The 27864-nt window shown below is 36.4% G+C and overlaps 1 protein-coding gene across 1 annotated transcript; it reads left to right on the plus strand.

The window, feature by feature from the left end:
• On the plus strand, nucleotides 1–27813 carry LOC133519560 (uncharacterized). Its single transcript, XM_061853567.1, has 2 exons — nucleotides 1–613; nucleotides 25258–27813. Exons 1-2 carry the CDS (start codon nucleotides 338–340, stop codon nucleotides 27415–27417), a joined length of 2436 nt encoding a protein of 811 aa, XP_061709551.1. The 5' UTR covers nucleotides 1–337; the 3' UTR covers nucleotides 27418–27813.
• The last annotated feature ends 51 nt before the right edge of the window (nucleotides 27814–27864 follow it).

Genomic DNA, 27864 nt, shown 5'->3' on the forward strand with positions numbered 1-27864 from the left:
CGGTTAAAATAACACTTAGGCTATCAAAATCGCTGCCAACTTATCTTGGTCTGAATCTACCTAAGTATTTCTTCCTTTGTTTCCTAGCCTACGTCGAGTTGTTGAGAAAGTCTTCGCGCCTCCTTTCTTGCCCTTACGTGCCGCTAAGGTGCACCTCTGGTAGGAAACTCCTGCTCCTATATTAAACAATACGCAATAGCATTATACACATCACACCTCAAAAATAACCTTACTTTCACTTTATCGACAATCCAACGCCCATCCCAAAACAATCCCAAAGAAAACATCAACACATTTCCTCGCAACCGCGCCACACTATCGCGAACGCCGTCCGCGCATGACGTCCACAATTTTTTTCTTAAAAACCTCGCTAAACTGCCAGAGACATAAAAAAAAAGTTGGAAGCTGCCAGGTGACATCTTGGAGTGACATTAGTGATGATAGTGATGTGAACATGTCTAGTGAGGGTAGCAGCAAGTTGCGGCAGTTTGGATTGTACAAGACCATTGATTCGCAGACGGCGGAATTTCTCAAGCTGTCAAGGAAGAGACAGATTAGGCGAGGATGTGCCTGCGCGGCTGTGTCCACTTCTATCACTGTTACCGTTGTTGTGGTGAGTTTGGATGTCTATGTGAATAATCTAAGAGAAAATGGTACAGACAGCACCAAGTAGCGGATGAACAGGCTTGTTTCGCTTATATGTGTAAGATCATTTATTGACAAGGGTTCTACAGCGACTAAACTAAACCAATAACTAGCTTAAACTTAGCAGTTATTTTAATTTACAATGTTAATGTTAGCTTGAATTACATAATACAATGACCTGTGATCAATAACAGTATGTGATAACCACTCTGTAGTTTAAGTTTTAACATACCAAGGTTTCAATATACATACGTATGCAAAAGCGGCTATAGTTATTAATATTTACAATACTAGTTGATGGAGGGTAGATTTAGTTTTTTATTTCTGCCAACAAACTGTACTGCAGTTTGGCAGATTAGTAGTTTAAGGCTTTTTGTAATCTTCTTTTGATTCAAATAAATTAAAAAAAAAAAAAAAAAAAACAACTCGCTAAAAATCTACCACCCGGGAATTTCCACCTAGAGATAAATCTCTGAATAAATTTAAAAGTGGGACAATTACTGCCTTGGGTGAGACTTGAACTCACGGCCTCTGGATCGATACTCCAGCGCTGTGCCAACTGAGCCACCAAGACCTCATCCATAGCCATCCATAGCATCGTTCGCAGACGTTTCTTAGAAATTAATTCTTCTCTACAGTTCACTTTTTCACAAAAAGTATCTGTTACAGCTTAAAAATTGTTCTACATATAGAGACAAAAATGTTTTTATTAAGCTGTTAGTAAATGGGAATGGTATGGTTATGGTATTGAGTTACTTTACGCGTAGTTTAATCCGCTAATGCTGATTGTACCTACAAGATTTTTTTGTCTAAATTTTTACAGTCGACGTTTAACCTTTTCGACGCCAACGACGGATGTATCCGCACCGCAGGGCCAACGCCTAAGACGGATTAATTCGTCATAAACCATAGAGCAACATAGACCTACTCGCATATGCATAAAGTTCAATTTCAGTTTTGACACTTCGGTGACGTGGCGTCCGAGTGACAGCTTTTGTGTTTGACACAGTGTCGAAAAGGTTAACTTTAAGTTGTTAACATTTTTCGCCTTATTTCAAAGCAGTAAAGCTCAAAACTGTAACCATATCTTTAACGTCGACTGTAGGTATTTTTTGAACATTCTTAAATGTTTTTCTTTTGTCTATTCCTTCTAAATTTTAATTCCATCTTTCCTTTCTCAATTGTCGTAAATTGGAATGTTATCGGTTTCCCCTTGGGTTGTAAAAAAGGAATTTAAAAGTGAAATGTTCAAAATAATCAGTATTATTTTTTTTTTCTTACTATTAACATTGTTTTCAGATAATGTAAAAACTGTAGAGTGTAGGACGTTTACAAATAACTATCTGAACAAAGAAAGCCTCTATTATCAAGAGGTTAAAATTCATGTTCAGATATTTTTGAGCATGTCGGCAGCTCCGATATATCTGATAGCGACTGTACAGTCGGCCAACGGAATTCTGTCACAGAGAGCTAATTACAATGAATGCCACTTAGTGTAGGCATTTAAAATTGTTGTGCTGGACTGGAATTCTAAAAATTGTCTTTGGCCGATATTTTCTGTGGCTTTCTTTATTGGCACACATTTTTATATTTTCCCATGGTCATACATAGTTTGCCGCGAATCTGGGGGCTAGCCAAGAAAGGTTTGATTCGCTACTTTCGTACCTATTAACATATTTTTAACCCCCTGACGGAAGATGCTATAAGCTCCTTATGTTATCAAGCAATGGCTTTTGTATCATTATTGTTTACATGACAAACTAATAATTTGTTAAATTTCTTGCAACGACTCATACCTACCTTTTAAAGAAAATGTTTAAACAAGTTTGAATGATTGAGTTTTGAAGACTGGAAATTCTTTACGCCTAGATCCCTTAAGAAAATTAGCGCTAAAGTAATGACTCTAAGCACGAAGAATTTAGTACATTGACCTGCCCTTCCCTATCCCTAATCGCACGCGTATAATTATATTGCTGTGTGGTTTTGGTTATTATATTGTCCAATATACCTACCATGCCATCACTTACATTCAAAATATACAAACAAAAGACAAAAATACATATAATAAATACCGTCGTCTTCAAAACAATCGTGAGGAACGCGGCGGTGTATGAAGATTGACGGTCTTAAATGTTTATTCGTCCTTTACTATAGATTTCGTATACAGCGTGTTTTTGGATACGGCAACCTAAAGCGAGGTTTAGACTAGCAAGAACTTGCATGCAATGTTCACTACATTGCGGTATCTGATCAAACCTTTGAATGAAGTTTACCTTAGTAGTCGGCAATGTAACGTAAATTGCATGCAAGTTCTTGCTAGTCTACGCGTCACTTCAGGATTGTTAGTATAGGCCGAAACGAATTAACTATCATGTTTTAATAAAAAAATACGACTTATGTTTTTCCTTATACAGTGTGTCCCTAGCCATTGGACAAAGCCGAAATGTACATATGCATTAGGGTATTTAGAACCAGTTTACAAAGTATCATAACAGCCGGTGTAGCAGTTTCGAAGAAATTAACAAATTACCAATTTTTACTTTGGAGCAGCCTGTATGTGTTAGTAGCTCCTAAGGCACCCTTAGGTAATATCCTCAAAGAATAATATGGAACCTTCTTCAACCTTTTTGATTATCTTTTTTATTTATGACACTAATAAGCTTCTGACTTTTGAAAAATGTCATCATTATCAAATATTTCAAACAAATTGTCTAAAACACTGCCAATGATTAAACACAGTGTGTTTCTTTTTGCTGTCAATTATTGCAAATATCAATACAAATACACTTTATTGCACACCTCAATACAGAAACAGTAAAAATAATACAACACATAAAGAAGAGGTAAACAACAGACGGTCTTATCGCTAAAAACCGATCTCTTCCAGACAACCTTTAGGTAGCGGAATTAAAAAAAAAAAAATGTTATGTCAGTACGTGTGTAATATCTTTTGTTCGAAAAAAATATTTTTTTATCTTTTGTTTTAATTTAAAAAATGTTAACGTCAGAGCATTCCTGAGAAGTAACTCTACGTGGGATTTCTGGGTTTGTCCAATGGCTAAGGTCACCCTGTATAATAATTTAACGCGCAATGTATCATTACCTTGTTTTTATTTTAAAAGTTATGAGTTGATGACTAGGTACGTCCCGGGTAGGTACGTCTAGGTTGGACCCGGGTACGTCCTTAAACTACGTCCATAAGAGAGGTATGGGCATTGTGAATGTCATCTCGCTTTGTGTGGTAGGGCACAGCCAGTGGATGTCATTCCAGATCTAGAGCAGAGCCCAACTGGGGAAGTACCTCCACCTTACAGAAAACAGCAGCCAAATAACACTAGACCCTACTCATAGTGTTGTGTTCCTGCCGGTGAGTAAGGTTGCCAGAGCTCAACGAGGGGGGCGGGTTTAGGGTCGGCAACGCGCATGTAACTCCTCTGGAGTTGCAGGCGTACATAGGCTACGGAAACTGCTTACCATCAGGCGGGCCGTATGCTTGTTTGCCACCGACGTAGTATATAAAAAAAAAAAAGGTACGCAATACATACATTGCCGCACGAAAAAAAGTCAAAAATTAATTGCTGTTGCATTAACGTAACAACGTTAAATGAAAAAATTAATTAACACTGTCTATAGCACCGTAACCTACGCCTCGTTTCAATTTGCAATTGTATTAAAAATACAAAGAGACATACCAAGATAAGTTAGCGATTTTGGCAGCCCAGACTGTGCAAGTGTTATTTTAAACGTCAAACTTCTATGAAATTATGACTTTTACTTAACACTGACACAGGCTGGGCTATCAAAATCGCTGCCAACTTAGCTTGGTGTCTACTACTCTTTAAGGGACCTTATGGCGGTCGTCGCTTTCGCTATTATTAGGGTCGCGCCAATAGTAATGCGGTACTACGCGACGTAACCGCCGACCGCCAAAAGGTCCCTTTTGATATGGACTGTCACAAATGTTCCATATACTGTAAAACAATTAAGACTGTAAAATAAATACTTTTGAACGTGAATTTTCGGGATTTATCAATATTTGGAAAAGTTATCCGGAATATCGGATACTTTTGGCAGTTTTGGTACGTTGTTTCATCCGCTACTAAGATAAGATAAGATATATTTATTTGCAGAAAAAGGGTTAGTTACATGTCTTAATATTATGTTAGATATAGTTCTACCTTTTCCAGCTGTATTCATACAGCATGCAAATGTATTTAGAGTAGGATTTTAGTAATGTATTATACTAAATTAACTTAATAGTGACTTAATTTACCTATATATATAATACAGTGAAAGTCTGCGGGTAGCCAATCCAATGTGCATCAATGTTAAGTATATATTTTAAAAGCCGAGACTAAACATTAGTTTGTTTTTAACCTTATATTAAATTATTACCAAAAAAAATTCCAACTAGGTTTCTGAGGTATCTTTATAATTAAGGAAGTTTCTCACACTGTAAAAGCAGTTTTCAAGGTACTATTGATGCTGACTGTACGTCCATAGTTCCACGCTCAAGAAATACTAGAAAAATCGCATTCTTACTCAGTTTATGTCCTCATCCATCACATTACAAAATACCAAACGCAATCAGGCGATAAACCACAATAATGTTTTCTCCTTTTGAACGTTATATGAGACAACTTAAAGAAAAATTGTACACGCTAAGAGAATATTGGGAGAAGTCTTGTTGTGTTGTAAACGTTATGCTTGAATAGTTAGCCTTACACGCACTGATGTACTGTCCGATTTGACATAAATCAGTGCGTGTTGGCAAAACTATAAATTTATGGCTAGCATTAAGTAATTTAAGTATTTGTCTTCGCAGACAGCAGTAGACAAGCATTCTTCGCATGCATGCACTGTGATTAAATCAAGCTAAACTTGCACACTCTGTGCTATCAACACATCAAACACGCTGCAGAATTAGCCTAACTAAATACTTTACCTAACAAATGCGACAACCATCATGTAATTTTCTGCCATTTGATTTTACATTGACCACAATTGTTTGCAAGTTTTCCAACCAAACTTTTACCACATTGTATTCTAATTTAACATTAGGCAACATAACAACATGCACGCTTTCACTAAAATCTTTGGAAACCGTTTTTCCACCCACAGCGACCGACGAATTGAGAAACACCTACATAATACTTAATTATTTTATACTTACGCATATGCATGATATTATTATTAGATGATATAAGAGCTAATTTAAAAATATTTGAAGGTGAATTATTGTAAGCTCTCTAAAATGAACGACTGAACCTAGAATTATGCATTTAAAAAAAAAAAACTCCCGTGAGTCTCGACCTTCATCAGGACATCATGCAATAAGGATCCTTGAAATGGATTGAAACATTAAATGTGACTTATTAATAAATATTAATGACAGTAAAATTACTCAACTTTAGGTAGTCCAAATAACCCAGTAATACCCCAAAAGTAATTCGAATATCTTCGTTTAGGTGATATGTGAATCTCCGTATAAGAAATCAGGTTTCTGTACCCCTAGTATAAATTTATTCGATGGCGTAACGTGACGTACGCGTTTGCGTTAAGTCTCATTTTGTATGGGATTTTGAGTTTCCAAAACGTTCCGCTTGGCGCGCTGTGATAAATCCCATACACTAAGGGCTCAGATGATACCTCGATTCGTTTTAGAAAATGTATCACGTATTGTATCACGGAATCGTGTTGAGCAATGTAATGATTGGTTCACATAACATACTATGTCATTATTATCTGCTGTAACTCTTCTAGCAGGAAATGTGATGTTGCAACTGTGTTCTACATGTAATCTGTAGTTCATCTGTAATTTGTATATGAGTAAAGTATGTAGTTACGGGTCAAAGGTGTGACTGATGAACGTGCCTACGTCAAAAACAGTTATCAATTAGATATTTCGGATGGTGCGAGAACTCTTACGCGTTACGTTGTTTCAATCGATTGTACATTTTTAGGGTTCCGTACCAAAAAGGTACAAAAGGAACCCTTATGGTGCGAATCTGTCCGTCCGTCCGTCTGTCTGTTTGTCTGTCACATCGCTAAATATCTCAAGAACCACTTAAGCTATCGATTTGAAATTTGGAATAGTTATGAACAACGCTAACCCAGAAATATTGCAATACTATGGCAAATGCTCAATATGAAGAGGGGGCAAAATTTCAAAGTCTGGTGACTAAGTCAAGTGGGGTATCATTTGAATTAGCACAAATTATACATTTAAAACATTTTTTTCTTTTTTTGTCAGAGAGAAAAAAATTGAATTATGAAGAAAAATGTGAAAAAAATACGGTCACGGTCTTTAATTGTTTAGCCATTTATGGTTCAAGCTAATTTGGTAGTTTATTAGTATATTACTTATGTTACAGCAAGATCTTTATTATAGTTTAGATAAATAGCAGTACCGGATCGGAATCAAAATATAGCGACGGCCCAGGGGGCCAAATATTCTAATTTTCGTCGTTTTTAATTTTTTTTGTTATTTTACTTTTATGTATTGCAATTTAATGGATGACTGTCATTGGCCTTCTTTTATGTAGGCATTTATATGTTTAGTTATATTTACGGCTGTTGTTATCCTAAATACCAATAAAATAAAAAATAAAATAAATATTTTTTTTTTTTTTACACGAACAATACGGGTATTTTGTTTGAAATATATTCTTAAATTAAATTAAAACTATAACAACCTTAAAAATAAAGTGCTTAATGTTAAGAAAAAAAGACAGAAGCAGAACACACACACACATACACACCCAAATACACGCACACTCACACACGCCCTCCCACACATAAATTACAAAAAAGTGTGTTAAATGGCACAGTCCTAAAAAAGGAAATTTCTAGTTAATGTAGTAGTAATTTTCCGCAATATTTATTGCGCGTAACAATAAAATTTATTAGCATAAATGAACATGCCTACTTAGCTGAAGTTACCTACTTATTTCTAATTTCTAATGATATAATTGGCTCTATTTTTATCCTTTCATTATGACGAATAAACTTAGTCATTTATAAATTTTACACTCTCTGGTCGTCGTCAAATATGTTTCATACTTCCGAACCGCAAAACCAAAAAAGTGGGAAATCAATTATATGCAAGTCTTCCTGAGCTAACACATGTACGGAGGAAATTGTGTGTGAAATGACAGTCATAATGACTGGAAGCGTGCTCTCGCGGCGCGCGCGCAAGCGTGGCGCAGAATGCGACAAATTGTTTGTCTTTGTTGCTTGAGCGCTTGCGTTGTTCCTTGCAGAGCCGGATAAGACTTAAATCTTTGGAGTCTTCGACTAAGGACTTCAGTAGGTATTATATTCATATTCTTTATGCATAATATTTATAATATTACATTCATTTTTACATTGCTGGTTTGCATAAGAGTATATTTGTTTGCATAAGAGTATGTGTATCTCCGTGTGGTGTCCGGCTTAAGAATAGCACCAACCCTAAAAGAACGAGGGTGTCGTAAGAGGCGACTAAGTTCACGAAGGAAGCCGTCATCTAACCCTTCGTCACAGGGGAGATAAGCCTCTAAGCATTGGGTTGTAACTTATCTAGGAGAAGGAAAACTCCAAAATCAAACCCGGCACGGAGTCCCCGTTAGCCGTGAGTAGGGTCCAACCTGAAATCTGCGGTAGACTCCTGCAGCCAACCTGGCACCACACGTATTGGCTTGCTTTTCCTGTGGGTCCGGCCAGTGAGGTCGAGAGGGTGGCGCAGGTGCTGGTCATCCCTGCGTTTTCCTTGACTCCGTCCCAGGCGGTGTAATGTCTCTAGATATTGCACCATAGCTCGTCTGAAATAGACGCTAAGGCCAGTAGTAGTATATTTGTTAAAAATAATAACATTAATGTAATTAAGACTACGCGGTCACTTAACTAAAGCTTAATACTTATTCAAAAAATCGTCATAGCTGTAGAATGTGTGTACGAGAAGCCAAGTCTTCAGTTTAGCCCTGAAACATTGCAGCGACGGTGCAGAGGTGACTGTCTCCGGCAACCTGTTGTAATACTGGGATGCTCTGAGGAATTGTTTGCATAATTCCTGCCGCTTCTTTCCACCATCGATTTACGCAACATTTTCTTCTTCAGCTCTTAGATGGTTAAGAGTCCTCAACTGTGCGTTTAAAAAAAAATCTACCTCGCACAGCTAAACTGGGGATTGAATTGTCACCCGTGGTATTTCCGACCGATACGACCTTCAAACCTTTATGAAAGAGTACGCTACTCTTATCTCAAAGGCTGGCAACACACAACCTCTCTGGTGTTGCAAGTGTCCATGGACGACTGTAATTGCTTACCATCAGGCGTTTCGTCTGTTCGATTGCCTCCTATATCATAAATAATGTTTTTACGATAGCTAAACTCAATTGACAGAAACATACTCGTAAGTGAAAGAGGGATAAAGAAGGATAGAACCTTTCGCTTGCTTGGGACTGAAACTCCCGTTCCTCGAAAAAATATCAAACTTCTTCCAGAAATAACTTAGTATTTTCTAAACTTCGGCCGTAATCAAATCCAGTGTCGTTAAGTCGACCGTTATTCATTTTAGTTAGTTATTTTATTTCCAATGCGACGTTCCGTTCCGCGAAATAGCTAAAATATTATATCTTCACAGCATCCTTTTAAAATGCTAAAACTGTATATAACGTGCGTACTAACAGTTCATTAACCAGTTATACATCGTCCATACAAAACGCGGTATAATCAGGTGTATTCATGCGATACTTATTTACAACAGTTTTCCTTTGATGCTGTACATTACCGTCTGTGATTATTATTAGAGATGCAACGAATATTTGGCCATTATTCGGTATTCGGCCTATTCGGCCACAATTTTACTATTCGGCCGAATACTGAATAGTACGTTAACACGTAGATAACGGCAAACGAGGGGTATAAAAAGTAACAATCTAGTCAGACTACCTTTATATTCATAGAGAAAAATAATACAAAATATTTTTTTTACACACACGACGAAATCTAACGCACCGCAATGTCGTGCAGAATAAGCGCAATTTCTATCAAAGACTGCCTACAGCCTGAAATAAGTTGCAACTTGCACAGCGCATGCACGCGCGCGTTCGAATTTACTTCATTTTAGGTAAAACTTCTTGCCGATATTCGGCGGCCGAATATTCGGCTATTCGGCCGATGGCTCCGCCGAATATTCGGTATTCGATATTCGGCCAAGCCACTATTCGTTGCATCTCTAATTATTATGATTATAGTTTACATGTAATAATAGGCACACGAACATGCTCAATAAAGTAAAGCTGTGTATGTACTGTATATAAAATAAACATGTGGGTATGTAATTTGGCTAGTAGAAGATTTCCCTAAACCCAATAGGGTTACCAATAGGTCTAAATTATTTTCAAGCTCGCAAGTTCAAAAAACACTGTACTTACTGCAACGCGTAACTTACCAATCGTGAACCTTATTGTTTTTGAAATAAGGTCTTAGGACTATGGCATATGATAATATTACATATATACGTCCTTTTAATAGCCACGTTACGCTCAACGCGTACGCAGAAGAAAGCCGCAAATTATACACGATTGTTGTAGTCATTTGTTTTAATTATAGCGGCGAAAAGTTATCTGACGGTATACTTTATGTCATTGTGATAAGATCTATAAAAGGTCAACCGAGTTGGCTTTCTTTACAATGGTCATTATACGTCCAAGAATATGATGCGCACTTTTATGTGTATTATCGTTAGGATGGATCAAGAAAATAATGGAGTAGTAGGAAGGTCAGAAATAAGCATCAAGGGTAGAGAAAAATGAAAATGAAAATGAAAAATATCTTTATTATCTATTTACAGACATATAGTAAGCATTTTCTGGGGCCTCTCTTTAGGCTTACAAAGCCTGTGTTGAAACGTCCCGCTCTTCCACAACCGTAATTACTTGTAGGTACATTATATTACATAATTTTTTTTTTTTTTTTAGATATTTATATATATATTTTTTTATTACATATATTTTTAATGTTTCAAGGTAAAAGTGGCTTTATTTTCAAGAAATTAAGGTTGCTTAAATTAGGTTGTATGCTTAAGGCAAACGTATACAGTGTGTCCCTAGCCATTGGACAAAGCCGAAATGTACATATGCATTAGGGTATTTAGAACCAGTGTTTTGTATCATAACATTTGACGACCGGTTTGGCCTAGTGGGTAGTGACCCTGCCTATGAAGCTGATGGTCCCGGGTTCAAATCCTGGTAAGGGCATTTATTCGTGTGATAAGCATGAATATTTGTTCCTGAGTCATGGGTGTTTTCTATGTATTTAAGTATTTATAAATATTTATATATTATATATATCGTTGCCTAAGTACCCTCAACACAAGCCTTATTGAGCTTACTGTGGGACTTAGTCAATTTATGTAATAATGTCCTATAATATTTATTTATTTATTATAACAACCGGTGAAGCGGTTTCGAAGAAATTAACAAATTACCATTTTTTACTTTGGAGCAGCCTGTATGTGTTAGTAGCTCCTAAGGTAATATCCTCAAAGAATAGTATGGAACCTTCTTCGACCTTTTTCATTATCTTTTTTATTTCTGACTTTTGAAAAATGTCATAATTATCAAATATTTCGAACAAATTGTCAAAAACACTGCCAAAGAACACAGTGTGTTTCTTTTTGTTGTCGATTATTGCAAATAACTTTTGTTCGAATTTTTTTTTTTTTATCTTTTGTTCTAATTAAAAAAATATTAACGTCAGAACATTCCTGAGAAGTAACCCTACGTGGGATTTCAGGGTTTGTCCAGTGGCTAAGGTCAGCCTGTATATGATGTTGATGATGCAACGTAACCATCTCATAGGCCTTCTTGAAACATTTAGATGTGGGTTTATGTAAAAATACGTGCTTTCTGGAAAGGTCAGTTGACCAACTTTCTTTTGGCCTTAGGGCGTATAATGATGTCCATATTATGCTTTAATTGGTATTGGATAATTTGGATACATACTCCCACCTCAGCGTCAAAAATATTCGTAGACAAAAATTTCCGTAAGATATATCTACATGGATGCGGTGGTGGCCGAGTGGATATGACGTCCGACTTTCAATCCGGAGGTCGTGGGTTCAAATCCTGGCTCGTACCAATGAGTTTTTCGGAACTTATGTACGAAATATCATTTGATATTTACCACTAGCTTTTCGGTGAAGGAAAACATCGTGAGGAAACCTGCATACATCTGCGAAGAAATTCAAAGGTGTATGTGAAGTCCCCAATCCGCATTGGGCTAGCGTGGGGACTATATAGCCCGAGCCCTCTCGCGCATGACAGGAGGCCTGTGCCCAGCAGTGGGACGTATATAGGCTGAATTATTATTATTATATCTACATATTAAATATATTATCGAATATTGCTCGGCATATTCCGCTCCACAACGAGGAGCTTTTTCAACGGGAGCACGCGTTGGCGGACAGACGCAAACTAATATATTTAAGAGGAAACATAAGTGGCCATTTTTCTATACAAACGTTCTCGACATTTTCCTCACTGGATTTTGTATAATTATTAGTACAGTTAGCGTCAAATACTTTGTAGCAGTCAAAGCGGCCAAATAGTTCGGTACACCATACTAAATATATGGTGTACCAAACTATTTGGCTACTTTGGTTGCTACAAAGTATATGACGCTGACTGTACCTACCTGTGTACTGTGTCTGTACATTTTGCTTTTTTTGAGTTAGGGTTACTTTAATAAGCGCTAAAACGGCCAAATAAAGGCGCCGTAAACGCCTAGTGTACGAAATAAGAAACAAGTACCTGGGCGACCGAGCTTAGCTCGGTTATAACTATTTATTGTAATATGGTGGTGTATAGGTGATAATCTTAACTACATTTTTTACTAAATTAAACTTGTCTAAAAAATCAAAAATTATATAAAAACTTGAACATATAAAAAAAAAAACAAAAGTTAGTCACCGGGCGAGATTCGAACCCGTAACACTCGTTTAGCAGTCCGCGTCTTAACCCGCTGGACCAGACGGACAGTGGCCGGCGACACGAAATTAGCGACCATATTCTGCGTCGAAAAAAAAACGCACGAAAACTCGAAAACACGCGTTTTCCCAAACATAAGACTAATCTAGATCGATTGTATACCCCCAAAAACCCGCATATACCAAATTTCGGCGAAATCGTTAGAGCCGTTTTCGAGATCCCGGAAATATATATATATATATATATATATATACAAGAATTGCTCGTTTAAAGGTATAAGATTAAACGCAGAAATCAAAACCGTTAGACACAGAGAATTTCTTTTTCATTCCGTTCCCAAAATTTCGCTACGATTGGTTAAGTTTCGGAGGAGGAAAATGTTAGAACGAAACCTGGATATCTGAGATTTTTACGCAGGATTTTTCGTCCAAGCTGCAGTTGTCCTTATCGCACAAATTTTAAGAGCCGTGCCTGTCAGCGAGATGTACATATTTACCTAAAATTGACAAATCGGAGAAGGGAAGAATCTGCTGTTATTTCCTCTTAATATATTCGTAGATATGTAAGCAGTAACGGGACATATTATGTGCTTTTACTATCTGAACCCCTAGTATAAATTTATTCGATAGCGTGACGTGACTTAGGCGTATGCGTTAAGTCTCATTTTGTATGGGATTTAGAAACAACGCGCCAAGCGGGACGTTTTGGAAACTTAAAATCCCATACAAAATGAGACTTAACGCAAACGCGTACGTCACGTCTCGCTATCGAATAAATTTACACTAGGGGTACAGAAGCAGAACTGACGTTTCGAGCAATGATTAAATATTGTATTTGAATAATGATTAATTTGATATTCCAATGAATATATTACTTTGTTATGTTTTGTGACATGTGGATGTTATTAATAGAAAAAATATAGACTAGTATTTTTTACACAATTTACATAAAGCATATTTTAAATGTTGAATCTTGATGTTGTACCCCCGTTTCATTTGCGCCACCCCGCACTAGCGTCACCCCGCACTAGCGTCAGCATCTATCCAACTCTATTGCTGCTGGCGCTGCTGTTCGACGCAACTGCCCAGCGACGCCATTTTCCATATCGCCGACTAGATACCGACACTCAAAAGACGCTTGTGTGTGGTGGCCCTAAGCCGGATCTAGTTTTATATGGAATTCCTAATCTGCACTCTGAAAAATAGGAAAGCCATATAGGGAATCGAGTTTTATGGACGTCTATATACAACGTGTCCCAAAACTCAACGATAAGCCGGCACCAGAGGATGGAGCTGCTTATGATTAGTCGAGAAAAAATAAGGAAAAAAATATATCTCAATTATTTTAGAAATTACAGAAAAAAAATGAAATTCATCGAAAATCGACATCCCTAATGGTATTTTTAACGACCATGTCACAAATATTCAAATATTACTGTTTTTTTTTTGTTTTTGGAAACTTAAGTAGCCCTGCTATCTAACACAGTTCTTAAAAATACCATAATACATGTAGTTTTTACACAAAAAATAATCAAAATTCATTTTGTCCCTACAATTTTGAAAGATTTTTTCTTACAGTCCACTTTCAATCATCATGGTGTAAAAAAATAGTATCGACACCACTATGGCAATTATTTTTAAAAGTTGACGCAACTAACCAAGATTCCAAAATGGTATAATACTTTAGGAAACCTAGTCACAAAAAACAACAACGAATTTTTAAACAAGAATCGACATTATTTAATGTTGGCGGTAATCACTTTTACTGTACCCAAAAAAGGATTTTTGTTGTTGAAAAATGTTGAATAAATGCAAAGAAATGGTCCAGAATACGGAAAAAGTCCAATACACAAAACACAATCACAGTCCGAAATAATGCCAGGTCAGTACAGTTTGCAGATCACCAGTCCAAAAAGCAAAGCCAAGAGTTGTTAGTATGAGAGCCACATCAATTAATACGGAACGGTGCACAGCGAACAAAGGATCAGAGTGTACTGACTTGAAAATTGTATTAACTACCCACATTTTCCATTGAAATTTTAAAACTTGCAACAACAACCCTTTTCAAAAGTGATTAATATCAACATTTAAAAATGTCGGTTCTTGTTTAAAAATTCGTTGTTTTTTGTTGTGACTAGGTTTCCCAAAGTATTATACCATTTTGGAATCTTGGTTAGTTGCGTCAACTTTTGAAAATAATTGCCATAGTGGTGTCGATACTATTTTTTTACACCATGATGATTGAAAGTGGACTGTAAGAAACAATCTTTCAAAATTGTAGGGACAAAATGAATTTTGATTATTTTTTGTGTAAAAACTACATGTATTTTGGTATTTTTAAGAACTGTGTTAGATAGCAGGGCTACTGAAGTTTCCAAAAACAAAATAAAACCAGTAATATTTGAATATTTGTAGACATGGTCGTTAAAAATACCATTAGGGATGTCGATTTTCAATGAATTTCATTTTTTTTCTGTAATTTCTAAAATAATTGAGATATATTTTTTTCCTTATTTTTTCACGACTAATCATAAGCAGCTCCATCCTCTGGTGCCGGCTTATCGTTGAGTTTTGGGACACGTTGTATGTAGAACGTGAACGTGGAAGATTATACAGTGAAATATGACTTGACCAGTGACATATCGGAAAATGCGCGTAAAGTAATTTATTGGTAACAATCGCTTTCTCATTTGATTTATCGCGCATGCGTGTATAACGGCTTCATTATAAAATGGTTTTTTTGAGTTTCAATTTAAGGATGGGCAAATGGCCGTGTCTGGACGATAGCATGCAAGATAGAACATGATGACTAATCGGTTGACGTGCGAAATATTCTGTTTTTTCCAACTTTGGGAACAAATCAAATTATTTTACCAAATATTTTGATTTGTATTTTAAACTAGTCACACACTACTATAAATATACCCCATTTCATTCAACATGGCGGAATTCCACTTGAGACGGTCATTAGGCGTAAACAATACGTCGTGTCTTACATGTACGTAACTATTCAGTATTGATCCGTTTGTGTTATTATTTGACCACACGCTGGCTTTGAAAAGCAGAGCTCGTAAAGCAATTGTTAAACAAAATATCAACATTATGGTTCTCTTTGTGCAGTTTCACGTGGAATCTCGCCATGGTAAATGAAATCGGGTATATTATATACTAAAGACAAAGTGAAGAAGCCCTAAATATTTTTTAATTTAGTGTCATTCATAATAAAATTGAGTCGCTTAACTTCAAAGTTTGAAGTTCAAACTCGGATAAATCCATTCTACTGTCATGTCTACCCTATTACCTTCTCAAAAATTTCCGAGCTTGAAGTTCTCAAATCGTTTTTTTTCTTTGTATGTAATTTTATATGGAAAGATTTTAAGATTACTTTATTACATAATTACCATAAATTAGTAATCATTACCCTTGGTTATAAAAAGAACGCAATAAACACCAAGTTTATTGTCGTCAGCCGCTTAATAAGCTTATAAATAAATAAATAATATAGGGACACTCTTACACAAAATTACCAAGTCCCACGGTAAGCCAAGAAGACTTGAGTTGTGGGTACTCAGACAACGATATATATAATATACAAATACTTAAATACATAGAAAACATCCATGACTCAGGAACAAATATCTGTGCTCATCACACAAACAAACGCCCTCACCGGCATTCGAGCCCAGGCCCAACGGCTTCATAGACAGGGTTACTACCCACTAGGCCAGATCGGTCGTCAGATCTCATTTTTTCAAAAAGTCCCTTTGTGACACATCGCTGGAATTAACACAACCAAAATACATTAACTTTAAGCATAAGCAGAGCCTACTTTTAAATATGCAACAGCGCAGATAACATAATCTCAATTTTCGTTTTTCGCGGTAGGCCCTCTGATGGCTCTGTATAAGTTAGGTAGATACATTGTTACCAGTTAGGAAGATCCGGCCTCCCAGCCAATGCGCCGCAAACGCGTGGGGCGGCGGCGGTTGGCTTACGACCGTCGGCTTCCCCCATAGGGGTACCTGTGGGCGGCAGGCTCGGGTCGCCTGTCGCCTACACAATGGTCCCTGCGCGGATGGGTGCATCACAGGGCGTATCCACTGAGGAGGACAGAGAGGCATACACAACTCTCCTAAGCCGGGTCCGGAGTCCGGATGGCCGCTGGCGAGGTCGCGGAAGCGTGCTTTGGCGTCCCTGGGGCCTCGCCATATAGCGTGGAGACGGCAAATAGAGGGGTTTTTAGTGGGTACACCATGGGTAGGGAGTCCCACATAACCACCGGGGCCCGTCCCAACGCCTTTGTACATTCTTTCATGTGGAGATATTATCTAACAATTGTGTCTTTCTTCTGTGCTACATGTATGTATATCTAACGGTAAGTACTTTTTTTGTTGCTAATAATAAGTGTTTGTACTTTGTGTTCTTTTGTAACTCATATGATGCTACAGATAAATAACTTCAACTACGTAAGCGACATATTAAGCACTCACGTTGTATTTTGCTTTCAGGTTACTCTTCTGATCTACGAGTTTGGATTCCGAACGGATTTCAAAGCGACTCAAAACACCTCACGCAAGCTCAGCTGGATCAACGTCGTCAACGACTCAATTGTGTTTAACAAGCACCGAAACCCAGCCAAAAATAACGGAAAACTACTAGCCGTCATACTCAAGTCGTTAGATCACAAACGATACTTGGAAACTATAATAGAAGAATCTAGCCTTAAACCTTCACATGAACAAACTACTGATTACCTTTTGCAGAAAGACGTGTTTTCTGATGCTAAAATCCGGAAAATACCAGGATATAAGCCTTCACGCTTGCTCCCAAATAGACGTAAAGATGGTATTGAAAAAGCTAGAAAGATTATTGACTATCAGAGAGTGATAACTTATCTCAACTCTATGTCTTTTACCACAGATACAGATGAAACGACGCACTCTGATATTTCTAATATAGAGCAGAAATCTCACCTTAAAGACAATTTCGCAGATGACATTTTTCATCAAGATTTCCAAGTCCCTAAGACAGAAACTAAGCGATCGAATAACAGTAAAGCTGAACCAAAAACGGTTCCAGCACAAAATTTATCCTGCAAATGTCCATATCGTAGCAACCTCACAGAAATTTTAGAAAAACTTTATAAAAGTATCCAGCTATTACATCCAAAAGTAAATAAAGTTAAATCTAATGATAATAAAACTAACAAAAAGCACAAAACAATTGCGGCTAGGAATCAACAATCTAAAAACTACTCTTCTGTCAAAAGGCCTTCTACAAAAATTAAAAAAATCAAACATACAACGACAACAATGGCTCCTAAAGTAAAGACAGAAACAAATGCATATGACCCTATCTCTTATATAAGAAATAACGACACATTTGAATCCAAAATCTCAATAATTGAACAGTATAAAAGAGAAACAACCACTAAATCAAACTTTTACAGCAGGGTAATATTCAAAAATCATAAGAACGAAGAAACAGACCCAATTTATGATGACGCTGCTAATGTTTACATCCAAACACTACATACCGACGGTAAGCCTCCGAACAATAGCACGAACGAAAACAGCTCAGTGAGTGATGTCACGGTGAAACATACACAAACGGCACACAAAGAGCTATACGATTTCGATGACAAACTTTACAATATTGCCCCAGGATATATTCAAGACCTAAATACAAGTACAGGTCTTGAGAAAAACTACAAAAAAACTGTAGAATTTAATGACTTCGAAAATTATTTAAGTGGTTTGAGTAAATTGGAAAATATAATCGTTAATAAACCTCAAACGCCAGCTTTTATAGAAGATCCTAACATGAAAAATTGGGATTTTAAGCGTTTTTTAAATCATGAAATAGGAGATCCGATAAAACGTGTGTCTATTCCAACTGAAGGGCTTCATGAAAATAAACAGAAAAGGCTGCCTTATCAAATCACTAACGAGACACCAGTTATATATAAATATAAATCAGGTGCATCGTTGAAAGAAAATGATGAAAAACCAAAATCTACATCAGATTTTTTAGTAAATGGCGTGGACGAAAACATACCATTAACCCCAATGATGCAATCATTTTTACTTTCAAAAAAAGAAAATGGATTAATCTTGAGTTTAAACGAAATTACTACGATGACGAATAAGCTGCAGCGGGAGGATTCGTCAGAAGATTTGCCATTCCATTTAAGGTTTTTTGAAGATGAAGAAAAATTTATTAGTCTGAAGTCACACCAAACAAAGTCTAGCGCAGTATTGAAGAAGGACAAGAAATATAGGGATCAACGTGTCCACGATAGTATACAAATTTCACATGAGAAGGCAAGAAAAAAAGTGCCAGTAAATATACAGTTTGATGAGGACGATGGATATTTAAGCAATGTTAAAACAGACATAGCAACATCTACTAAAGCGGTACAGCTGCACAATATAGAAAAAGATGAACATACTACAAGCCTGAATACACACACAACAGCGATTACTAAAGAAGCCCAAAAAAGAGACATTGATGTAAGTAGTTTAAGTCCATACACAAAAGCAACTATCAGAGAAGCACAAAATAAATACAGAGATGTCAGTAGCGTGAAGACACATACAGAAACAACTACCCAAAAAGTACAACAGTTTGATATATATGGAGAAATTGATGTCAGTAATATAAGAAAACGTAAAAAAGCAACTATCAAAAAGTCACGAAAATATGATTTAAAGGGAGATATAGATGTCAGTATGTTAAAAACAAACACAAGAACAACTACCAAAGAAACACAGAAATATGATATAAATGGAGACATAAATCTCAATAGGCTAAGAACACACAAAAAAGCAGCTACTAAAGAAGCACAAAAATATGATATAAATGAAGACATAAATATCAATAGGCTAAGAACACAGACAAAAGCAACTACTAAAGAAGCACAAAACCATGATATAAATGCAGACAAAGATGTTTGGAGTCTATGGGCAGACGAGAAACAGCGTGATTTAAGCAGAGAAAGTGACAACAGCATCAAACATTCACCAAAAAAGTCAAGAAAGAAAGCAAAGAAAGTACCAAGGATACAACTGTCTACTAGAAAAGTACTTAAGCCTACTGAAGCACCTACTACTGAACACAAAAGATCAAAAATAAAAGAAATATTTTACATGACTGGTGACGAAACTCCAGTAGATGATTTTGAAACTAAGCTTAGTGCTTTAATGTATTTTGAAGATACTCCGATTAATTATACTGCTCTTGCGAATTCTTTTCTAAATAAAGCAGACAGTGCTTCGGTAGAAACGTCGAAATCGATGATGCCTGAAACGAAACCGTCTAATCTGGAAATTCGACGTAATCCTGAACCGACTGACTTTAATCCAACTAGTTGGTATACTAATGACGAACAAAGTTTTTTTGGTTTCAATTTTTGATTCATATGTGGTTGTGGTGTTCCATGGCTAAAAGGGTTTACGCATGGAACGTCACATATTTAAGGGGAAAGGGGAGCTGAGCCGCTCTTCTGATTTGGGAATTTCACATAAATATATCCGTCACGCTGACGAGAGCGGCTCCTAAAATTAATTAATTAATTAAAAAAATCGAAGTTTCGTTCTGGTCTGTTTCTTCCTATGAACCAATCGTAACGAAATTTTGAAGTTACATGATAATAAACGTCGGACTGTTTGGCTTTTTTGGCTAATTGATGTCAGTTTTGAATCTCACGCTTCTCTTTGCGGCCTAGTCAATTGTGACGTTTTAGGCAATGTTTGGCAAGAGCTCTAGTGCTTAAAAAACAAAAATATCAAAAAAAGCAAAGCAGTCTGACACAGATACTGATACAATTAATCTGTGTTTCGAAAAATCATTGCTCTAAAAGGAAAAACTAAAGAGGAAACAGTCGAGTACGTTTGTATGGAGAAATGACCACTCCTCTTGCCTCTTGAGTTACACAAACCAAGACGCCGCCATACAATCGAAGTAATACTCTCATTTTAAAACGACATGCTAAAATAAAATGAAACTTGGCACAACATTTAAAAATAAAACTAGTAGAAGTTTTGTACAAGGTGGTATCCGTTTAAGGGCATTTTTGGTATTATCGCGTCCAGATTAGGAAAATCAAAAAAAAATTTTTTGACGCGAAATTTTTTTGAGCAGCCCTATAATATATATTTTTTTCTTTTCTAAAATTTTCTCTTACTTTTTTTTATAAGAACACCATACCAAACTGATCGCCACTATTTTTGTTACACTTTGTGTGTAAAACGCTTTCTCCAACCCCAGACTAATACCAGACTTATTTGAATGTTCATGTCCAATTTCACGTTATTTTAAACAGTACAGCGTAACTGCGATTGTATGGGAGGTTCATGTGACTCTTAACCATTTGTGGGTACTGCTACGTTCTACAACACTGCCTACCGAGCCGAACATTGCCAGTAATCACAGGAATCACTGTCAAACCAGGCAAAGTTGGGCATGGTAAGCAATGTTGAATCATTTACGGTAGATATGAAGTTAAAAGCTTGGAAATAAAGTTAGAAATTGTTTATTTAATTTTAAATAAACTTTTGTTTTAAATACTGTGTATGACCCATTAGACTTAGAGCTATTTGAGGAGTTGGTAGCCGGCTAACATGGAAAGGTACCCAACTGTCCGGTTCCGATTTGATTTATATTTATATATGTTATAGAGTAGTCTAAAATAACGGACACGTATTTTTTTTAGCTGCCCAAACTCAACCTATTGGGAGAAATTGTCCTTCAAAGTACTAAAGAGTGACTAAATCTTCTAACTCCTATAGAAAGTGATGCTCCAGCAACTAGCTAGTTAATGGCTTGTTTGAGTATATGTTTGAAACAGGAAAAAATAATGTACACGTGTTTTGTTATATCTGCTTAAACTCAAGTTTTCCTAAAAAAACACCCGTCTTTATGTGTAACTTTAGCGATAAGATATTATAAAACTTCGAATGTCGATTTTTTTAGGAATAAATGAGTTTTAGCCGATATAACAAAACACGTGCTCATTATTTTTTGCTGCTTTCAAACATGTACTCAAACCAGCCATTAACTAGCAAGTTAGCACAGCGGATGTCATTCCAGATCTAGTGCAGAGCCCAACTGGGGAAGTACCTCCACGTTACAGACCGCAGCCAAATAACACTAGACCCTACTCATAGTGTTGTGTTCTTGCCGGTGAGTAAGGTTGCCAGAGCTCAACGAAGGGGGGGGGGGGGGGTTAGGGTCAGCAACGCGCATGTTACTCCTCTGCAGTTGCAGACGTACATAGGCTACGGAGACTGCTTACCATCAGGCAGACGCCGCAGAGGGGCATACATTGTATGTAAAATTTGATCAGCTGCCCCCCCTGCCTGTACTTGCCTATGCCCATGGTTACAAATTGCTGAAAATTAGGGTTGTTATCAATTAATAATTTTCGTATCTGTCGATCAGATGCCTCAACCACTCAGCCTCCCGAGTCACTACGGCGTTGTTGGTCATATTATCATCGAATTTTGTTATCTTACCTATCTATCCCTCTTGAAAATTCGAGCGATAAAGAGGCAGATAACTAAATTTCGATTTTCGTCTTTCCCGGTAGGCCCTTTGCAAACAAACCGACATGCAATGTCATATTTTATTATCTGTGAAAACTTGTCAAAAAAAAGATTAGGGCACAGTATGTATTTATTCGTGTGAAGAGCATGGATATATAACTAAATTTCGATTTTCGCTTCTACCCGTAGGCTCTTTCCAAACAAACCGACTTGCAATGTCATATTTTATTATTTGTGAAAACTTGTCAAAAAAAAGATTAAGGCACAGTATGTTTATTCGTGCGATGAGCATGGATATTTGTTCCTGAGTCATTGGTGTTTTCTATGTATTTAAGTATTTATAAATATTTATATACTTATTATATACATATATCGTTGTCTAAGTACCCTCAACACAAACCTTATTGAGCTTACTGTGGGACTTAATAGTCAATTTGTGTAATAGTGATTAATAATATTTATTTATTTATGTATAAGTTACTCTATGGTTTACCAAAGGAGCTAGTGCTGCACTCTGGCGCAGAACATTGCAGTAATACTCCCTATTAATGAAAGTTGGTAAGTGACTAAGGCGCACTTGCACCAATCACTAACCCGTGGTTAACCGGTTAAACCTGGAGCTACCATGGTTAACAGTACAATGTGACACTGGGTTAGCGGTTTAACCGGTTAACCCGGGTTAGTGGGATGGTGCAAGTGGCGCTTAATAGACAAAAATGTAGCATAAAAGACATAAACGCGTGTTGAATGAATATGCTCATGAAATAGTTGCCCGTTAATGACAGTGACAGTGCCGTGTTAGTGACATTAACGTGAGACACTTCATTCGGTTCTTGTCTGTTTTAATTTTTTTGTCTTTTAATTATTTATATAAGAATTCAAGCCTTGGCGACCCTCTACATCTCTAAGGATAATTTAATATATATTTTTATATTTTATCTCTGACACTTAGAGACTTATACATCTCTAAAGAATTTTAGTATTTTATGGTTTTATTTTTTATCATAGTTTTTTTTTGTGTAATTTGACATTTAGAGACAGTATACATCTCTAATAAAGTATTTATTATTTCATAGATTCGATATTTGTAATTGTTTTTTTTTTTAATTTATTGTTTGTAAAAATGGACATGTAAAAGTGCCCCTGTGGCCTATTTGCTGAATAAATGTTTGATATTTGAATGTCTTTTGCGGCACGTGATTGGTAAAATTCTTTATATTTGACTACAACGTATCGAAATGAATATTATAGTTGAGTTAGGATCCCATACATGAAACGTAGGCAATTACAGTTTGGTATACGAAATCTTAATTCAACCATTACAGCCGACGTGTAGAAAAAATATTTATGTATTCAACTGTCCATTGTTACCAGTGACATTACTGTATAAATAAATAATTATGACACTGTGGGCACAACGCGCATGTCAACAAAAAATAAATAAAAGCATAATGAGTAATGGACAATAAGCATTTCGGAAACAATGCCTTGTTTATTTATTTAATCTTAACTGCACAATACATGATAGGACTTATTGCCATAAGGCATTCTCTATCACACAAGGAGAATTAAGAGGAAAAGGGACGATCGCTGTCCATACAAACGTAGTCCCCATTTTCCTCCCTGGATATTGACATTATGGAAAATATTTAAAAAAAAAATCTGTATATTGGCTATAGCTATGCTCCTTTGTTTGACTTTTTTTTTTATTATTGTAAGAGTTATGAGTGAAAAACCTTTCCATACAAATTTTAAAATGCTCCTATTGCTACTAATTAAGAAACCGAAAAAAGTCACACGTAAGGGCATATCTCGGGCTACATCAAATTCTGTCAAAATAATTTTAACAGGTAATGTTAATATCCAGAAAGGAAAATGGGGACTACGTGTGTATGGAAAGACGGTTTTGAGGCGGCAGTCCTAAGCAGCGGATCGGAAACCGGTATTTTTTGTATGGGAACGAAAACGGTATTTTTTCGTTCTTTGTTAATTACTTCATTTCTAATTAGGCAATCTAATAATACGAAGTCGTTATCTGAAAACACAACTGAGTCCTACATTTAGAGTATAAAATAAACCGAAATATATGGTTATTTCGATGTTTTTGCAAAAAACCGGTTCCGATCCCTGGTCTTAAGTATCATCAAGTGGGGTAACTGGGGACAGGGATAACATTAGACGAATAAATATGAACATCACTGATTGCAGTGTACTTTTTACAATCTTTGAATAAAGATTCTAAGATTCAAAGATTCAAAGAATTTATTTGCGCAGAATACACGTATATACATGCAGATCATATTGGTACAAAAAAAAACAAAGTTCCAGTGTATTCAGTCTGCGTGCAGACATGCAAAGATTATAGATTATAGAGGAGCACATTCTAACATCAAATCATAAATCAATACAAACATGAATAAAGAATAATATAATAATTAGTAAAAAATATGAAAATGTCAATGAAAAATAATTGCAAAGTCAGTTATTCAAATAATCCTTAATACTATAAAAGCATCTGTCCAAAAGCCAGCTAGTCAACTTACGCTTGAATATGTTGCCTCTGAGTATCTTTAAGTCATCAGGTAGTCTATTATAAATTAATATACACATGTTATATACATTTTTTTCATAAATCATTTTACGTCCACGTGGTTTAAAAAGTAGATTTACAAATTTCTGCCTTTTCTGCCTTTAATCAGGATCCACCAGCCTTAAGGCCTGTCTCACAATGTCCAAGTAAAGTATTGGATAGCTAATTAACAAATAAATTAACTGCCAGGTAAAACTTCCTGCTAAACTTAGCACTTTATCTACCAGTTAAGCTTATTTGAAAATTGTGAATCGTCAAAGATGACTTTATTCGTCAGATAAGAGGCAAGTAGCTTATTCAGGACTTTAGTTGGACATTGCGGAACAGTCCCTAAGGGTCAAATTTTAACATGCTAGATTAGCTCATGGTAAAAAAAGTCTAATGTTATTCCTCTGCCCCCAATTATCCCACGTAGGTACCTAGTAGTCATCGTGGATGCCACGAACTGTAGTAATTCCTTTTTTGAACTTAACCGTTTCTAAACCTTTATTTTCTTTTATTTCCAGGTAATTCTACTAATCTACGAATACGGGATTGCAGTAGAATCTAATAGCTTAGTACAAAATATCTACAGTTATGGGAACTTGAGTTTGAATGGGAGCGCGGACTCGCCAGTTGCCGATCGCCTGGACCGGGGCTACTTCGGCTTCGATCAGGATTACTATGAACGCATGCCGCTCCTAGTCAACGCTATGCAGGAAAACCACTACATCGACCCTTTAGTAGAAATATCTATACCTACGAAAAGAGCACGACTCCTTAGAAATAAAACAAAAAACGTAAAAACTACGTCCATTAGAAGAACGAGCCCGAGACCGTTCATTTTCGAATTAAGAAGCCCCAATCCCACTCCTTTTAGCAGAACTTTCGGTTCTAAAAGCTGGGTTGAGAGCTACCGTAATGCTCAAAGACTTGAGAACCTCCAACAAGTCATACAGTACCTCGAGAAAACTATTAATGCTAAGTTTGGAGATCTATACGAGTTACCCTCCAGCTCCAGCACACATATAGCGTTTTCTGGAGTCTATGTTCAGCCGTCAGCAGAGACCAGCAAGGAAGATAAACCGACAACACCTACATTAGATTCATTATTGCAAAGTTCTAATAAAGTAGAAACGAAAAATCACGTGTCTGATCCGCTTTTCAGTTTCAAGCCTGATAGCCCAGGTGACGTTAATCTGTTAGCGGATGGATTCTTAAGATTCGCCCCAACCCCGACTTTGGACAAGCCAACCGCGCCGATGTTCAGACCGATATCCAATCGAAAGAAACAAGACAATGACGACAAGAATGTTGTTGATGCGCAAGCGAGCGAAATCAAAAACATCGAGACGTCAACTGTTGACAAGCCGAATTCCTTTAAAGTTATGCTGAATTACGTTCCAACGAAAACAACTATAGACTATTCTTCCAGCGACGGATCTTCCTCTGCTATCAACAAAGTGTATTTTACAACATCACGGCCCGTCAGATTTCAATTTAAGAGGAAATCAAACGGACCCGTTCGGCGTATGTATATGCCGAGAAGTTTAAAAAGGCCTATAATTAATCGGATAAAAGCTCCTCCTCCTCAAGATATTTTACGGAAATCGAGCTCAAACAAAGAAGCGACTATGATTGTTCATGTAAATCTGTATCCTCAGACGACCGTTGTAAAAGAGATCGGTAATGCTACTGAAACTAAACAAGAATATACGACCACTCCTGTAACTACCACCACTCAAGTCAATACAGTCAGACCTTTGACGCAAGCACCAGAATTATCCTTCACTCAAGTAGAGGATCATCATATAGGAAGTTCAGGTGTCATACCAGTGGAACATCGGACGGTACCTCCGTCACCACCGCCACCCGTGACCCCTGTTATCCCAACCTTTGAAACCACAGTATCAAATACCAGTGAAATCTACTCGTGGCCCACACATCCACCAGATGTAGTCAAGTTTAGTCCTGAAGATGCTAAGGTCCCCGATCATTATCAAAGATTAAGGGAAATGGAAAGTGGAAGCTACACAACTGAAGTAAACAGTCGGACATTTAACCATGACGTTAAGCTTCAAGACCATTATGATCAGTCAAAACAAGTAGAAGCTGGTAATGGGCCAATTGGTTATAGTAATAGAGATTTCAATTCAGAGGAAACAGAAATTCTAAATCATTATGGAAGATTCGGGGAAAAGGAAATGGGAAATAGTTATCCTGTTAATGTTGACAGTAGGCCAATTAATACTGAATATACTAAGTATATAGATTCCCATCGAAGATTTCGTGACATGGATTTTAGTACTATTACCCCAACTGGAACTAATAGGAGAAATTATAGAGACAGTCTCGAAATCCAAGAAACTGTAGAGCCTTCTACACTAGTAGTGAAACTGAAAAATGAAGTCAAACTGAAAACGACCACTACTCAAGCAACAATATCAGAACTAGAAGAAGATTCCGATGAAACTACTACAGTACAAACCTATGTACCGCAAATAAACGGCCACTATAGGAGCGTCAACCAAAACTCAAGAATGATCAATGATTGGTTTGATAAAGAAGATGAAAATGATAGGAAAAAAAGATTAGAAATGAGAGTCACAGGTTTGAAGAAACCGACATATGTAGAAATAAAGCGGAATAATACAAACATCAGTAATGATGAAAATAGTGAAGATTAAAATGATGAATGATTCAGTGTTTAATAACTTATTCTTTGCTTTATCTTGTGTCCCACCGACTTTACCTAATGTATATATTTATAGTTTTTTTTATGTGGGGCTGTAGATAATTTTGTAAATAAAAATATTATTAATTTATACATTCTAGTTTTATTTTACAATATCTATAAATATCTTGTTTTTTTTTCACCTTCAAAACTTATAAATCACACGTTCAAATAGTGTGAAACAGATAAAAAAATATGTATCTATTGACATTGGAGGTAGGTATATGATTACTATAAAATATACAGTATGTCTCCTACCATGGGGCTTAAAACACAGGGCTCGATTCTACTTAAAGTTTAAGATAGTTTAATCTCATTAAGAATTTTACATTTCACTGGCACGAGATAAAACATTTAATAATGAAAAGATAATATGAATAGCGTTCAGGCACTAAATTAT

The sequence above is a fragment of the Cydia pomonella genome, chromosome 7 (assembly GCF_033807575.1).
Source record: "Cydia pomonella isolate Wapato2018A chromosome 7, ilCydPomo1, whole genome shotgun sequence".
NCBI lineage: Eukaryota > Metazoa > Arthropoda > Insecta > Lepidoptera > Tortricidae > Cydia > Cydia pomonella.

Bases quoted from the DNA above. Each gene is read 5' to 3' on its own strand.
- LOC133519560 (XM_061853567.1), top strand. From the start codon at position 338: ATGACGTCCACAATTTTTTTCTTAAAAACCTCGCTAAACTGCCAGAGA. The intron at 614-25,257 runs GTGAGTTTGGAT...TTTTATTTCCAG, and splicing joins TCACTGTTACCGTTGTTGTG to GTAATTCTACTAATCTACGA.